General features: G+C 40.0%; 1 protein-coding gene across 1 annotated transcript in view; it reads right to left on the bottom strand.

The window, feature by feature from the left end:
- The window catches only part of LOC133614818 (uncharacterized), a 148,436-nt gene that overhangs the window by 40,625 nt on the left and 91,479 nt on the right, over positions 1–16,332 (bottom strand). Inside the window, exons 4-6 of the mRNA XM_061973088.1 lie at positions 9,944–10,192; positions 6,585–6,645; positions 6,121–6,251 (exon numbers count right to left, since the gene is read on the bottom strand). Coding sequence (XP_061829072.1) covers positions 6,121–6,251; positions 6,585–6,645; positions 9,944–10,192 — 441 coding nt within the window. The remainder of the gene's footprint in view (positions 1–6,120; positions 6,252–6,584; positions 6,646–9,943; positions 10,193–16,332) is intronic.

Genomic DNA, 16,332 nt, shown 5'->3' with positions numbered 1-16,332 from the left:
CAATCAAAACTGAATGGGGCATAGAAAATGAAGCAGTGTGACTATTCAATGTCATTGGTGTTTGCAAACATTTACTTCTTTGTTTGTATCATCATCATTCATGTAAACATCATTCCTTACAAGAAATAACATTAATTATTATTGTTTACTTCTTTGTTTGTATCATAATTCATGCATACATCATGTTCATTAAAACGTCAACCTCCCGGCATGATGGACCGATGCACCACTGTCCTCTTGGGGGCGACACAGAGCCGTATATACGGCTCTGGCATGACAACAACCTAATGTAAGGGCTCGTGCAAAGCCAACAGATCAAGCTGGTAGCTTTAATTTTTAAGGAACCTTATTTAATTTGTTTCCATTTTATAATTAGCCTATTGAGTCAGACTGCCGAGAAATATGATGAAAATTTCCAAGCATTTACAAGCACTTCACCCAAAATTCAAGCCTTGAAAACACAACATTAAAATCCTACCATTTTCAAGGTTTTTAAGCACCTGTACGAACCCTGAAGAATGTATCCGGGCGGATGCCGGGCGGATGCAACGAAAGACCGACAGAAGAGTTTTTTCAAAGGAATTTTTGGACGAAAATCATGAAAACAAGACTTTTCAATGTCTTAAAATTCATCCAAAAGGCTGATTGGATTGATGAAAGGAGTTTTAAATCCAAAGGAAAAAACATTTGTGCCTCGACTGATATCCAGAGGAAGGTATCAAGAGGTTTGCGTACGCTTTATTATTTCCCTTTAATATATCTGCTTCCTATTTCGTTCGGGATTCCAAAGTAAGCTGGCCTTCTACATTTCCTTAGCTATCTTCTTGAATAAATCTGTTTCTTTTTTTCTCCCATTGACGCACTTCAAAATGTTTTGTTCTTTTAGTTTCTGAAGCAAATAAACAGTCTCCTCTTCATTACAATCGTTGCTATGTTTTCATTGAATCGTCTGCTTCCAGGTTGTTTACCGCGCATTGAGACTGGCGCATGTGTGATACTAAGAGTCCTCTCCTGCCTTCAAAGAGCAAAAGTGCAGATTTTTACTATTGGAATCATTTCTATAGTTTGAAAACAATCAGCGGGCCGCATTGAAGTATTTATTATGTTGTATTATGCCCAGGTAGCACAGTTAACTGCTTTTTTAATGCTGTTTTGCCACACCTGTGTCACGTGACTTCAAACGTGACACCTCTTTGGCTGCTTCTGAGACAGGATCGATTGTTTCCACTTTATTTTACCGGAAGTGAGTTCTGCATTATGAAGCAGCAAATTTTTCAACACTGACTTTTTCAGCATCGAATATTTGTACACTGAATTTTTATACACAACATTTTTTTTACACTGAATTTTTATACACATTTTGTTTTACATTGTCAGCATAATTTGATGTAAAAAAAATTCAGTCCACAAAATTCAAATGCAAAAATTCAGTTACATAAATTTAGTGTAAAAAAAACAAAACAAAAAAACTTTCGTAATAAAGACACAAATTAACCTCCATACACAGACGCAATACATTTTTCACCTGGGGTCTATAATCCATTTGTTCAGTGTGTTCTCTTTCACCCATTATTAATATAAATGTACTGAATATTTTATTATTATATTCCCTCTTCCACTAAATCCCACTCTGTATCGTCACTGCGGGAGTGCCAAGTCGACCGGGGGGAGCAATTACCAGGACATTGTGTAGAAAAGGACAACCATAATGTATCAAAATCCAAGGCCATATGTTGCATAAAATAAAAAATATTAAATAATAATATAATAATTTCTAAAAACATGTTTCATATTCTAGTTTCTTCAAAATAGCCACCCTTTGCTCTGATTACTTTTTCGCACACCTTTGGCATTCTCTCCATGAGCTTGAAAAGCAAAAGGTTTTCACTTCACAAGAGTGCTTGGAGCTCATGGAGAGAATGCCAAGAGTGTGCAAAGCAGTAATCAGAGCAAAGGGTGGCTATTTTGAAGAAACTAGAATACAAAACATGTTTTTTGTTATTTCACCTTTTTTTGTTAAGTACATAACTCCACCTGTGTTCATTCATAGTTTTGATGTGACAATCTACAATGAGAAGGTGTGTCCAAACTGTTGGCCTGTACTGTGTGTGTGTGTGTGTGTGTGTGTGTGTGTGTGTGTGTGTGTGTGTGTGTATGTACAGGTAAAAGCCAGTAAATTAGAATATTTTGAAAAACTTGATTTATTTCAGTAATTGCATTCAAAAGGTGTAACTTGTACATTATATTTATTCATTGCACACAGACTGATGCATTCAAATGTTTATTTCATTTAATTTTGATGATTTGAAGTGGCAACAAATGTAAATCCAAAATTCCGTGTGTCACAAAATTAGAATATTACTTAAGGCTAATACAAAAAAGGGATTTTTAGAAATGTTGGCCAACTGAAAAGTATGAAAATGAAAAATATGAGCATGTACAATACTCAATACTTGGTTGGAGCTCCTTTTGCCTCAATTACTGCGTTTGGCATGGAGTCGATGAGTTTCTGGCACTGCTCAGGTGTTATGAGAGCCCAGGTTGCTCTGATAGTGGCCTTCAACTCTTCTGCGTTTTTGGGTCTGGCATTCTGCATCTTCCTTTTCACAATACCCCACAGATTTTCTATGGGGCTAAGGTCAGGGGAGTTGGCGGGCCAATTTAGAACAGAAATACCATGGTCCGTAAACCAGGCACGGGTAGATTTTGCGCTGTGTGCAGGCGCCATGTCCTGTTGGAACTTGAAATCTCCATCTCCATAGAGCAGGTCAGCAGCAGGAAGCATGAAGTGCTCTAAAACTTGCTGGTAGACGGCTGCGTTGACCCTGGATCTCAGGAAACAGAGTGGACCGACACCAGCAGATGACATGGCACCCCAAACCATCACTGATGGTGGAAACTTTACACTAGACTTCAGGCAACGTGGATCCTGTGCCTCTCCTGTCTTCCTCCAGACTCTGGGACCTCGATTTCCAAAGGAAATGCAAAATTTGCTTTCGTCAGAAAACATGACTTTGGACCACTCAGCAGCAGTCCGGCTCTTTTTTTCCTTAGCCTAGGTGAGACGCTTTTCGCGCTGTTTCTTGGTCAACAGTGGCTTGACACGAGGTATGCGGCAGTTGAAACCCATGTCTTTCAAGCGTCTCTTGGTGGTGGATCTTGAAGCACTGACTCCAGCAGCTGTCCACTACTTCTGAATCTCCCCCACATTTTTGAATGGGTTTTTTTTCACAATCTTGACCAGGGCGCGGTGATCCCTATCGCTTGTACACTTTTTCTGACCACAGTTTTTCCTTCCCTTTGCCTCTCCATTAATGTGTTTGGACACAGAGCTCTGAGAACAGCCAGCCTCTTCAGCAATAACCTTTTGTGTCTTTCCCTCCTTGTGCAATGTGTCGATGGTTGCCTTTTGGACAGCTGTCAAATCTGAAGTCTTCCCCATGTTTGTGTAGGCTTCAGAACTGGACTGAGAGACCATTTAAAGCCCTTTGCAGGTGTTTTGAGTTAATCAGCTGATTAGTTTGTGGCACCAGGTGTCTTCAAAATTCAACCCTTACACAATATTCTAATTTTGTGACACACGGAATTTTGGATTTTCATTTGTTGCCACTTCAAATCATCAAAATTAAATGAAATAAACATTTGAATGCATCAGTCTGTGTGCAATGAATAAATATAATGTACAAGTTACACCTTTTGAATGCAATTACTGAAATAAATCAAGTTTTTCAAAATATTCTAATTTACTGGCTTTTACCTGTGTATATATATATATATATATATATATATATATATATATATATATATATATATATATATATATATATATATATATATAGTAGGTAGGTAGGTCTTTATTGTCATTGCACAAGTACAACAAAACTTTGAATACATACATAACATATATACATACTTACATATATACACACATACATATATATACACATATATACCTATATATATATATATATATATATATATATATATATATATATATATATATATATATATATATATATATATATATATATATACACACATACATATATATACATACATACATACATATATATGCTTATGGCAGTCCATCGATGTCGATGATGACGTTGCTCCAAACGAAGTATTGGATTGGTTATTGTTGTGCCTTTCGCCTGTGCATAGCCAGGTGGCTGCTCAGGCCTATGCGTGATCCACAGACTTTGTCACAGGAGGGGCAGGGGAAGGCAGCAGTGATGGTCGCTGGTGCTGTGGCACGTTGGTGTCTTTGTGCACGCCGCTGTGCTCTCCGCTCTGTGAACTTCTCCTGAAGATGAGTGATTCCCTGGTGGCAGGTAGAGCTCCAGGTCTGGCGGTCAGCAGCCAGGGACTCCAGTGCTGGTGGTTTGATGTCACACTTTTTCAGGAGAGTTTTAATGTGGTCTTTGTACCGTTTTTTCTGGCCCCCGGCAGACCTTTGACCGACTGAAAGCTGGCCATACAATATCTGTCGGGGTAGGCGGTGGGCTGGCATACGGATCACATGTCCGACCCATCTTAGGTGTTTTTGGCCAAGGAGTGCTGTGATGCTGGGTGTGTTGGTCCGGTCATAAATTTCAGTGTAGAGCACCCTGTCTTCCCAGGTCAGACCTAGGATCCTTTGGAGGCAGCGGATGTGGAAGGCCTCGAGACTCTGGATGTGCCTCTGGTAGGGTGTCCAGGTTTCAGAACTATAGAGCAGCGTGGAGAGGCAGACTGCCTTATACACGGCTGTCTTGGTGGAGATGGTTAGATTCCTATTTAGGAAAACCCTGGACCGTAGCCTTCCAAAGGCAGCAGAGGCCAGACCAATACGGGCCTGGACGTCATCGTCAATGGTGCAGGATGGCGACAGGGTGCTACCGAGGTAGGTGAAGTGGGGGACGGTGGCTAATGGGTGCCCGTCAAGGGTGAAGATCGGCGTATTTGGCTGGGGAGTAAACTCCTGCACGAGTATTTGTGTTTTCTTGGTGTTTATCTGAAGACCAATGGCACTGTAGATGGAGGCTACCACATTCAGTGCACGCTGGAGAGACTCTGGTGAGTGTGCAAGTACAGCACAGTCATCTGCATACTGTAGTTCCAGAATATGCTGGGTGGTGAGTTTAGTGGTGGCTTGGAGGCGACGGATGTTAAAAAGGTTACCATCCAGCCGGTATTGTATCTGAATCCCATCTGTGGGGTCCAGGTGTTTATGGGACAGGAGGGTGACAGTGGAAATGAACATGTTGAATATGGTTGGGGCAAGGACACACCCTTGCTTGACCCCCACATCCACACTGAAAAATGGGGATTGTTGGCCGCCGTTGCTCACACAGGCCTGCATGCCATCATGTAGCTGTCGCAGTAGGTTGCAGAACTTTGCTGGTACACCTAGTTTTCCAAGTACTTCCCACAACAAGTCCCGGTTTACTGTGTCGAAGGCCTTGGACAGGTCAATGAATGCCATGTACAGGTCTTTGCGGTGTTCTCTGCATTTTTCCTGTACCTGTCTGGCAACAAAGATCATGTCTGCGGTGCTCCGATCACGTCTAAAGCCGCATTGAGATTCGGGCAGGATGTGTATATATATATATATATATATATATACACACATACATATATATACATACATACATACATATATATATATACATACACACATATATATATATATACATACACACACATATATATACACATACATATATATATGTTTATACACATACATATATACAGAGAGAGAGAGAGAGAGAGAGAGAGAGAGAGAGAGAGAGAGAGAGAGAGAGAGAGAGAGAGAGAGAGAGAGAGAGAGAGACATTTGTGTGTGTGTGTGTGTGTGTGTATACACCATATATAAAATATAAAAAAAAACATAATACAATAATCAAATACATATAATTCACATTATTATTACTATTATCCAAACCTAATTCATGGTAAGTACTGAAAATGAAAAACGAATATATTAATGAACGACAATGAAAGTACAAAAAAGTTTAAAAAACAATATAAATGTAAAAGAATACAAAACAAAATAAAAGCATAGTTATAGAACCAAAAATGTAACTATGGTTATTCAAATGTAAACCCTGTTGTGCTTTGAGGTTGTACATGTTTGTATACCTTTGTCACACAGCAGACCTCCCCAGTTGACATCACACACACACTGCCATGGTTCGCCACAGCTGCCGTACACACACCCGGGGAACGTCACACACTGGTCGCACAGAGGCCCCGTCCAGCCATAGTGACACCTGAAGAGAGAAGGATGTAACAGAGCACCACTTAGAACTTTAATAAACTGGTGATACAATCTGATCACATGTATTACCTGTATTTGTCAATGTCTTTATAGGAAGTACTTTATTGATAGTTTAACAATATCAGCACAATATTTTAACTCGTTCCCGATTCTCTCATAGTGGGACAAAACAAAGTCAATAACATCTGTCCATCCATCCATTCAATGCAATGGCAATCATGTTCTTTTTCGCAAAAAATAGGCCGATACCGATCGGTCACCGATCGATCGGTACATTCCTCGTACCTAATGTTGTGTTAAATGTTACACACAGGATGGAACTCACTTGCATTCTCCAGGTACCGTGCAGGAGCCGTGGGCCTGGTTACATCCTTGCTTGCATAGCGCTGCAAACACACACATTGGACACAACTGAATCCACCAACCAACATAACATAACATAACATACAAAAGCCAAAGCAAGCTACAATCCATCACCGGCAGGACCTCACAGGCAGTAGAGGGCAACGCCCGAGCTCATTTTTTAAACTTCCTGCTCGTCCTGCCATCCAATCAACAACCCGCTGAGGAGGAAGTGGCACCAAGTCGGGTCGAGACGTGTTGGTAATTGCCGCAGGATGTCCCTATTGCGAATTAATGACGTGTCTTTTCCCCGCCATTTCCACTTTGGTTTCCTCTAGTCATGCACACATGGAGACCAGGATGGATTTTACCATTTGAATACATCCCCCACATTTCAACAACCCGAACAACATTAATAAAGTATTTATTTTCAAGAGTCAATACATGAAACTGGGATATACTTTGGAGAAGAGGTCTTCAACATTAGAGGTACTTCAGGGGGGGTCGTAAAAATGTTTTTGATTTGACTTTTGATAAAATATTTGTTCTATTCCCCTCACAATTTTCAATGTCTTTAAATACACAACATTGATTCAAAATACACAGTGGTGTAGTTTACAAATAGCAGTGGCATGGACACCCGACTCACTGTACTTTGCAGTTGTAAAATAAAAACAGGAATATATACTTGAAAAGAACATCATGTCATGGCTGTCTTGAGTTTCCAATCATTTCTACAACTCTTATTTTTTTGTGATAGAGTGATTGGAGCACATACTTGTTGGTCACAAAAAACATTCATGAAGTTTGCTTCTTTTATGAATTTATTATGGGTCTACTGAAAATGTGAGCAAATCTGCTGGGTCAAAAGTATACATACAGCAATGTTAATATTTGCTTACATGTCCCTTGGCAAGTTTCACTGCAATAAGACACTTTTGGTAGCCATCCACAAGCTCCTGCTTGAATTTTTGGACCACTCCTCTAGACAAAATTGGTGCAGGTCAGCTAAATGTGTTGGTTTTCTGACATGGACTTGTTTCTTCAGCATTGTCAACACGTTTAAATCAGGATTTTGGGAAGGTCATTCTAAAACCTTCATTCTAGCCTGATTTAGCCATTCCTTTACCACTTTTGACGTGTGTTTGGGGTCACCTTTTCTCCTCCAAACATATTGCTGGGTATTGTGGCCAAACAGCTCCATTTTTGTTTCATCTGACCACAGAACTTTCCGTCAGAAGGTCTTATCTTTGTCCATGTGATGTCAGATGAAACAAAAATGGAGCTGTTTGGCCACAATACCCAGCAATATGTTTGGAGGAGAAAAGGCGAGGCCTTTAATCCCAGGACCACCAAACCTACCGTCAAGCATGGTGGTGGTAGTACAAACCCCGTTTAAATATGAGTTGGGAAATTGTGTTAGATGTAAATATAAACGGAATACAATGATTTGCAAATCATTTTCAACCCATATTCAGTTGAATATGCTACAAAGACAACATATTTGATGTTCAAACTGATAAACATTTTTTTTTTTTGCAAATAATCATTTACTTTAGAATTTGATGCCAGCAACACGTGACAAAGAAGTTGGGAAAGGTGGCAATAAATACTGATAAAGTTGATGAATGCTCATCAAACACTTATTTGAAACATCCCACAGGTGTGCAGGCTAATTGGGAACAGGTGGGTGCCATGATTGGGTATAAAAACAGCTTCCCAAAAAATGCTCAGTCTTTCACAAGAAAGGATGGGGCAAGGTACACCCCTTTGTCCACAACTGCATGAGCAAATAGTCAAACAGTTTAAGAACAACGTTTCTCAAAGTGCAATTGCAAGAAATTTAGGGATTTCAACATCTACAGTCCATAATATCATCAAAAGGTTCAGAGAATCTGGAGAAATCACACCACGTAAGCGGCATGGCCGGAAACCAACATTGAATGACCGTGACCTTCGATCCCTCAGACGGCACTGTATCAAAAACCGACATCAATGTCTAAAGGATATCACCACATGGGCTCAGGAACACTTCAGAAAACCACTGTCACTAAATACAGTTTGTCGCTACATCTGTAAGTGCATGTTAAAACTCAACTATGCAAAGCGAAAGCCATTTATCAACAACATCCAGAAACGGCACCAGCTTCTCTGGGCCCGAGATCATCTAAGATGGACTCATGCAAAGTGGAAAAGTGTTCTGTGGTCTGACGAGTCCACATTTCAAATTGTTTTTGGAAATATTCGACATCGTGTCATTCGGACCAAAGGGGAAGCGAACCATCCAGACTGTTATCGACGCAAAGTTCAAAAGCCAGCATCCGTGATAGTATGGGGGTGCATTAGGATTTGCAAATCATTGTATTCCGTTTATATTTACATCTAACACAACTTCCCAACTCATATGGAAACGGGGTTTGTATTATGCTGTGGGCCTGTTTTGCTGTCAATGGAACTGATGCTTTACAGAGAGTAAATGGGACAATGAAAAAGGAGGATTACCTCCAAATTCTTCAGGACAAGCTAAAATCATCAGCCCGGAGGTTGGGTCTTGGGCCTAGTTGGGTGTTCCAACAGGACAATGACCCCAAACACACCTCAAAAGTGGTAAAGGAATGGCTAAATCAGGCTAGAATGAAGGTTTTAGAATGGCATTCCCAAAGTCCTGACTTAAACGTGTGGACAATGCTGAAGAAACAAGTCCATGTCCAACAAATTTAGCTGAACTGCACCAATTTAGTCAAGAGGAGTGGTCAAAAATTCAAGCAGAAGCTTGTGGATGGCTACCAAAAGTGCCTTATTGCAGTGAAACTTGCCAAGGGACATGTAAGCAAATATTAACATTGCTGTATGTATACTTTTGACCCAGCAGATTTGCTCACATTTTCAGTAGACCCATAATAAATTCATAAAAGAAGCAAACTTCATGAATGTTTTTTGTGACCAACAAGTATGTGCTCCAATCACTCTATCACAAAAAAATAAGAGTTGTAGAAATGATTGGAAACTCAAGACAGCTATGACATTATGTTCTTTACAAGTGTATGTAAACTTTTGATCAAGACTGTAAATATATTATTGTGTTTGTGTACACATAGCCAGCGATTAGTGTGCTAGTTGTCAGTTAGCAATTAGCGTGCCAGTTGTCAGTGATTAATGCACAAGTTGTTAGGTAGCGATTAGCGACGGTAAACTATATTATTTGAATATCTTAGTATTCTACAATAACAAGGTACCTTTAGGACCAGCTTAATTTATAACACAATTGTATACAAGATTTATAAGTAGGTGGTCCCTGTTCCATTTCTTCATCAGTACTGCGGTTCATAAATTGTGCCTCACCTTCTTTGCACTCTGGTCCTGTCCAGCCCTCCATGCAGACCTTGGAGCCAGCGAGGTCACAATTGAAGTGTCCAAAGAAGTCATCGCGGGCCCGGCAGAACTTGTTGCAGAAAGGTCCGTAGTAGTTGGTGTCGCAGCGGAAGCGGAGGCGGTACTCGAGGCTGAAGGTGGTCCCGTGGTGGCGGTGCGTCTGCCACTCTTCTCCAGGATTCAACATGGAGGAGAGAAGCACACGCTCAATCAGCGGATCTGAGGGAGAGTGAGCACAAGAAGACACCTCTTAAATCCAGATGGAAAATGGCGCTGAATAACATTTCTACACAAATAACGCCACTTTAAAGCAAACGGTAAATGTAAGAAAATTCAATACCACAATTCAAATGTCAGAAATCCATTTGAACATGGGAAGTTCAATTAAACAATCATGAATACAATCATTTATATACAAGTAAAATATAAAATAAACCAGGAGTCCGCAAACTACGGCTCGTGGGCCTGAACTGGCCCGCCAGCATCCACAGTCTGGTTCGCAGGCACATCCGAAATAAAATAATTAAAATTATATATATATATATATATATATATATATATATACATCCATCCATCCATCCATTTTCTACCTGTCATGATCCGTGGTCCGGATCATGTTTTGTTTAGTTATGTTTGGTTAGTTTTGGACTCCTTAGTTATTGCTTGTGCACCTGTGAGTTTGTTTCGTCACCATGGTTACTTATTATTTTCACCTGCCGCTTGTGTTCCCGACGCGCACCTGTTTTCCATCACTGACACTATTTAAGCCTGCCTTTCTGTTCACTCGTCCTGTGCTCCTTGTTTGCGGTAAGCTACATTCACGTTTTTGTTTTCATGTTCCTGAGTCCTGTGCTAAGTTTAGCCTTAGCTTCCCGTGCGTTCGGCACGCTTTTCTTTTGATTGTTTTCTGTTTGCCTATGATTTATGTAATTAAATAATTTCTTACCTTCACGTGTTTGTCCGGAGTGTCCGTGTTGTGCACTGAAGGAACGATCCCGCGAGAATATGCGACCCCCACGTGACACTACCGCTTATTCCCTACATATATATATATATATATATATATATACATACATATATATATATATATACACACACACACACACACACACAGTTGTGGTCAAAAGTTACACTTAAATACTTTTTTTTTTTTTTTTTGCATCTGTTCAAGCCAATGAAAATGTGACTTTCGTCTTCTTTTTTGAGTGTGAACAGTAGAGAGGTCCCCGGGAGGTGATCTAGTGATCACTTCCTGAGGATCCTTGATGCCGAGGAATATTCATCGATCTTGCTATGGTCTGGATCGTCTGCTGATCCTGAGCCAGTGCAGGATGGATGGATATATGCAATATCTGGGTTATTTTTCAAATACAACATCTATATGCTCCCACTAGGACAAATCATGCAAAATAATAACATTGACCATCATTGCTATGCCGATGTCACCCAAATCTATGTAGCGCTATCACCAAATGACTATCGCCCCATAGATCTTCTGTGCCAGTGCATTGAGCAAGTCAAACACTGGATGTAGCAAAATTTCCTACAACTAAATGAAGATAAAACTGAGATAATTGTTTTTGGTGCTAAAAAAGAAAGGTTTAAAGTCATCCAACACCTTCAATCACTGTCCCTGAAAACCTCAAATAAAGCCAGAAATCTTGGGGTTATTTTAGATTCTGATTTACATTTCGACAGTCACATCAAATCAGTAACAAAATCGGCCTACTATCACCTCAAAAATGTAACAAGACTTAGAGGGCTCATGTCAGCTCAAGACTTAGAAAAACGTGTACATGCCTTTATTACCAGTAGGCTAGACTATTGTAATGGTCTCCTTGCAGGTCTTCCCAAAAAAACTGTCAGGCAGCTACAGCTTGTTCAGAACGCTGCTGCTAGAGTCCTAACAAAGACCGAAAAATGTGAGCACATTACACAAATTCTTAAATCCTTACATTGGCTCCCTGTACATCAGAGAATTGATTTCAAAATCCTCCTGCTCACATATAAATCACTACATGGTCTAGGGCCGAAGTATATCACTGATATGCTCCCACCATATAAGCCCTCTAGATCGCTAAGATCTTCTGAGACCAATCTGTTAGCGGTTCCCAGAGTAAACTCAAATCAAGGGAGAGCATCATTCAGTCACTATGCAACAAATAGCTGGAATAAACTTCCTGAAGATGTCAGACTTTCCCCAACTCTGACTACTTTTAAAACTAGACTGAAAACTTTTATGTTCACCTTAGCTTTCAATCTTTTAATCTTTTAACGTTTAACGTCCGCACTGTTTTTATTTTTATTGTCTGCATTTTAATTTTGCTTTTATTTTCTTTCATTTCACTTTGTTGTCTGTGAAGCACTTTGAGTCTGCCTTGTGTATGAAAAGTGCTATACAATTAAAGTTGCCTTGCCTTGCCTTGCCTAATAATGTCCATACTGTAAACCTTGAGTTGTTAAAGCCCAAGTGCACCTCTCTCCTCAAGCGTGCATGTGAGTGTGGATGAGTGGATGTGGCCATGTATGAAGGGTCTGAGTGAGCAAAGTATGATTGTCAAATGTGATTTTAACTGGAAAATTCAATAAAACATATTGGCAACAAAAGCCCCCGCAACCCCAAAGGGAATAAGCGGTAGAAAATGGATGGATGGATGGAAGTTTACATACACTTGTAAAGAACATAATGTCATGGCTGTCTTGAGTTTCCAATCATTTCTACAAACCCCGTTTCCATATGAGTTGGGAAATTGTGTTAGATGTAAATATAAACGGAATACAATGATTTGCAAATCCTTTTCAACCCATATTCAATTGAATGCACTACAAAGACAAGATATTTGATGTTCAAACTCACAAACTTTATTTTTTTTTTGCAAATAATAATTAACTTAGAATTTCATGGCTGCAACGCGTGCCAAAGTAGTTGGGAAAGGGCATGTTCACCACTGTGTTACATGGCCTTTCCTTTTAACAACACTCAGTAAACATTTGGGAACTGAGGAGACACATTTTTTAAGCTTCTCAGGTGGAATTATTTCCCATTCTTGCTTGATGTACAGCTTAAGTTGTTCAACAGTCCGGGGGTCTCCGTTGTGGTATTTTAGGCTTCATAATGCGCCACACATTTTCAATGGGAGACAGGTCTGGACTACAGGCAGGCCAGTCTAGTACCCGCACTCTTTTACTATGAAGCCACGTTGATGTAACACGTGGCTTGGCATTGTCTTGCTGAAATAAGCAGGGGCGTTCATGGTAACGTTGCTTGGATGGCAACATATGTTGCTCCAAAACCTGTATGTACCTTTCAGCATTAATGGCGCCTTCACAGATGTGTAAGTTACCCATGTCTTGGGCACTAATACACCCCCATACCATCACAGATGCTGGCTTTTCAACTTTGCGCCTATAACAGTCCGGATGGTTCTTTTCCTCTTTGGAAAAACTGAGGACACGACGTCCACAGTTTCCAAAAACAATTTGAAATGTTGACTCGTCAGACCACAGAACACTTTTCCACTTTGTATCAGTCCATCTTAGATGAGCTCAGGCCCAGCGAAGCCGACTGCGTTTCTGGGTGTTGTTGATAAACGGTTTTCGCCTTGCATAGGAGAGTTTTAACTTGCACTTACAGATGTAGAAACCAACCGTAGTTACTGACAGTGGGTTTCTGAAGTGTTCCTGAGCCCATGTGGTGATATCCTTTACACACTGATGTCGCTTGTTGATGCAGTACAGCCTGAGGGATCGAAGGTCACGGGCTTAGCTGCTTACGTGCAGTGATTTCTCCAGATTCTCTGAACCCTTTGATGATATTACGGAGCGTAGATGGTGAAATCCCTAAATTCCTTGCAATAGCTGGTTGAGAAAGATTTTTCTTAAACTGTTCAACAATTTGCTCACGCATTTGTTGACAAAGTGGTGACCCTCGCCCCATTCTTGTTTGTGAATGACTGAGCATTTCATGGAATCTACTTTTATACCCAATCATGGCACCCACCTGTTCCCAATTAGCCTGCACACCTGTGGGATGTTCCAAATAAGTGTTTGATGAGCATTCCTCAACTGTATCAGTATTTATTTGCACCTTTCCCAACTTCTTTGTCACGTGTTGCTGGCATCAAATTCTAAAGTTAATGATTATTAGCAAAAAAAAAAATGTTTATCAGTTTGAACATCAAATATGTTGTCTTTGTAGCAAATTCAACTGAATATGGGTTGAAAAGGATTTGCAAATCATTGTATTCCGTTTATATTTACATCTAACACAATTTCCCAACTCATATGGAAACGGGGTTTGTACAACTCTGACATCACATGGACAAAGATAAGACTTTCTGGCGGAAAGTTCTGTGGTCAGATGAAACAAAAATAGAGCTGTTTGGCCACAATACCCAGCAATATGTTTGGAGGAGAAAAGGTAAGGCCTTTAATCCCCAAAACACCATGCCTACCGTCAAGCATGGTGGTGGTAGTATTATGCTCTGGGCCTGTTTTGCTGCCAATGGAACAGGTGCTTTACAGAGAGTAAATGGGACAATGAAAAAGGAGGATTACCTCCAAATTCTTCAGGACAAGCTAAAATCATCAGCCCGGAGGTTGGGTCTTGGGCGCAGTTGGGTGTTCCAACAGGACAATGACCCCAAACACACCTCAAAAGTGGTAGAGGAATGGCTAAATCAGGCTAGAATGAAGATTTTAGAATGGCCTTCCCAATGTCCTGACTTAAACGTGTGGACAATGCTGAAGAAACAAGTTTGCGTGGCGCAGTGGAAGAATGGCCGTGCGCGGCCCGAGGGTCCCTGGTTCAATCCCCACCTATAGTACCAACCTCGTCATGTCCGTTGTGTCCTGAGCAAGACACTTCACCCTTGCTCCTGATGGGTGCTGGTTAGCGCCTTGCATGGCAGCTCCCTCCATCAGTGTGTGAATGTGTCAAAGCGCTTTGAGTACTTTGAAGGTAGAAAAGCGCTATACAAGTACAACCCATTTATCATTTATTATTTATGTCAGAAAACTAACACATTTAGCTGAACTGCACCAATTTTGTGGTCAAAAATTCAAGCAGAAGCTTGTGGATGGCTACCAAAAGCGCCTTATTGCAGTGAAACTTGCCAAGGGACATGTAAGCAAATATTAACATTGCTGTATGTATACTTTTGACCCAGCAGATTTGCTCACATTTTCATTAGACCCATAATAAATTCATAAAAGAAGCAAACTTCATGAATGTTTTTTGTGACCAACAAGTATGTGCTCCAATCACTCTATCACAAAAAAATAAGAGTTGTAGAAATGATTGGAAACTCAAGACAGCCATGACATGATGTTCTTTACAAGTGTGTGTACACTTTTGACCATGACTGCATAAATACATATATAACAAGTTTTACATTAGAATATTGAAATGTTACTGTATATCAGGGGTCGGCAACCCAAAATGTTGAAAGAGCCATATACAAAAAAAAATATGTCTGGAGCCGCAAAAAATTAAAAGCCTTATATCAGTGATATAATGAAGTCAACACATGACGTAAGTGTCTATATTAGCTATATTAGCCTACTATCAAAATGACTTTAAAAGTCTTATATAAGTGTTAGAATGAAGACAACACATGATATAAGTGTCTATATTAGCTATTAGCCTACTATTAAAAATGATTATGTGTCGCAGGCTGACACAAATATTCGTTATATATTCTATCATTTTTACGACATTGGAAAACATTAGTAAAACGCAGACTTCTCAGGGGGTGAGAATGTGAACTAAATGACTGGTTCAGAATGGTCAAAGGTATAGATGTGTGTGTCCAAGTTAAAGGAAATGACAGACTGTCTTATTCTAATGGATCCATTACAATCTTTGGCAAGCTAGGTAATGTTTGCTGTGGTCTGGAACAACATGGCACATTAACAACTATCAGAAATGCAGCCAATATTACATACAGATAATGTGTCATGAGACATGTAATATTAATTAAATAATAATAATAACTGGGATTTATATAGCGCTTTTCTAAGTACCCAAAGTCGCTTTACATGTAGAACCCATTAAATACACAGAGGACATAAGTAAAGGAAATTAAATATACCTACAAGTGAGGCATAATGATGCAATATGTACATACAACTAGCCTATATAGCATGTTAGCATCGATTAGCTTGCAGTCATGCCCTGACCAAATATGCTTGATAAGCACTCCACACAAGTCAATAACATCAACAAAGCTCACCTTTGTGCATTCACACACAGCACAAAAAGTTTGGTGGACAAAATGAGACAAAGAAGGAGTAGCATAAAACACATCTTTCTCTGGCATCGTTGAAGAATGTTGTACGTGTAAACAAAGTACGGTGAG

Source organism: Nerophis lumbriciformis, linkage group LG17, assembly GCF_033978685.3.
Source record: "Nerophis lumbriciformis linkage group LG17, RoL_Nlum_v2.1, whole genome shotgun sequence".
Lineage (NCBI taxonomy): Eukaryota > Metazoa > Chordata > Actinopteri > Syngnathiformes > Syngnathidae > Nerophis > Nerophis lumbriciformis.
The sequence above is the reverse complement of the archived record's forward strand: the minus strand, read 5'-3'. Positions and strand labels throughout refer to the sequence as shown.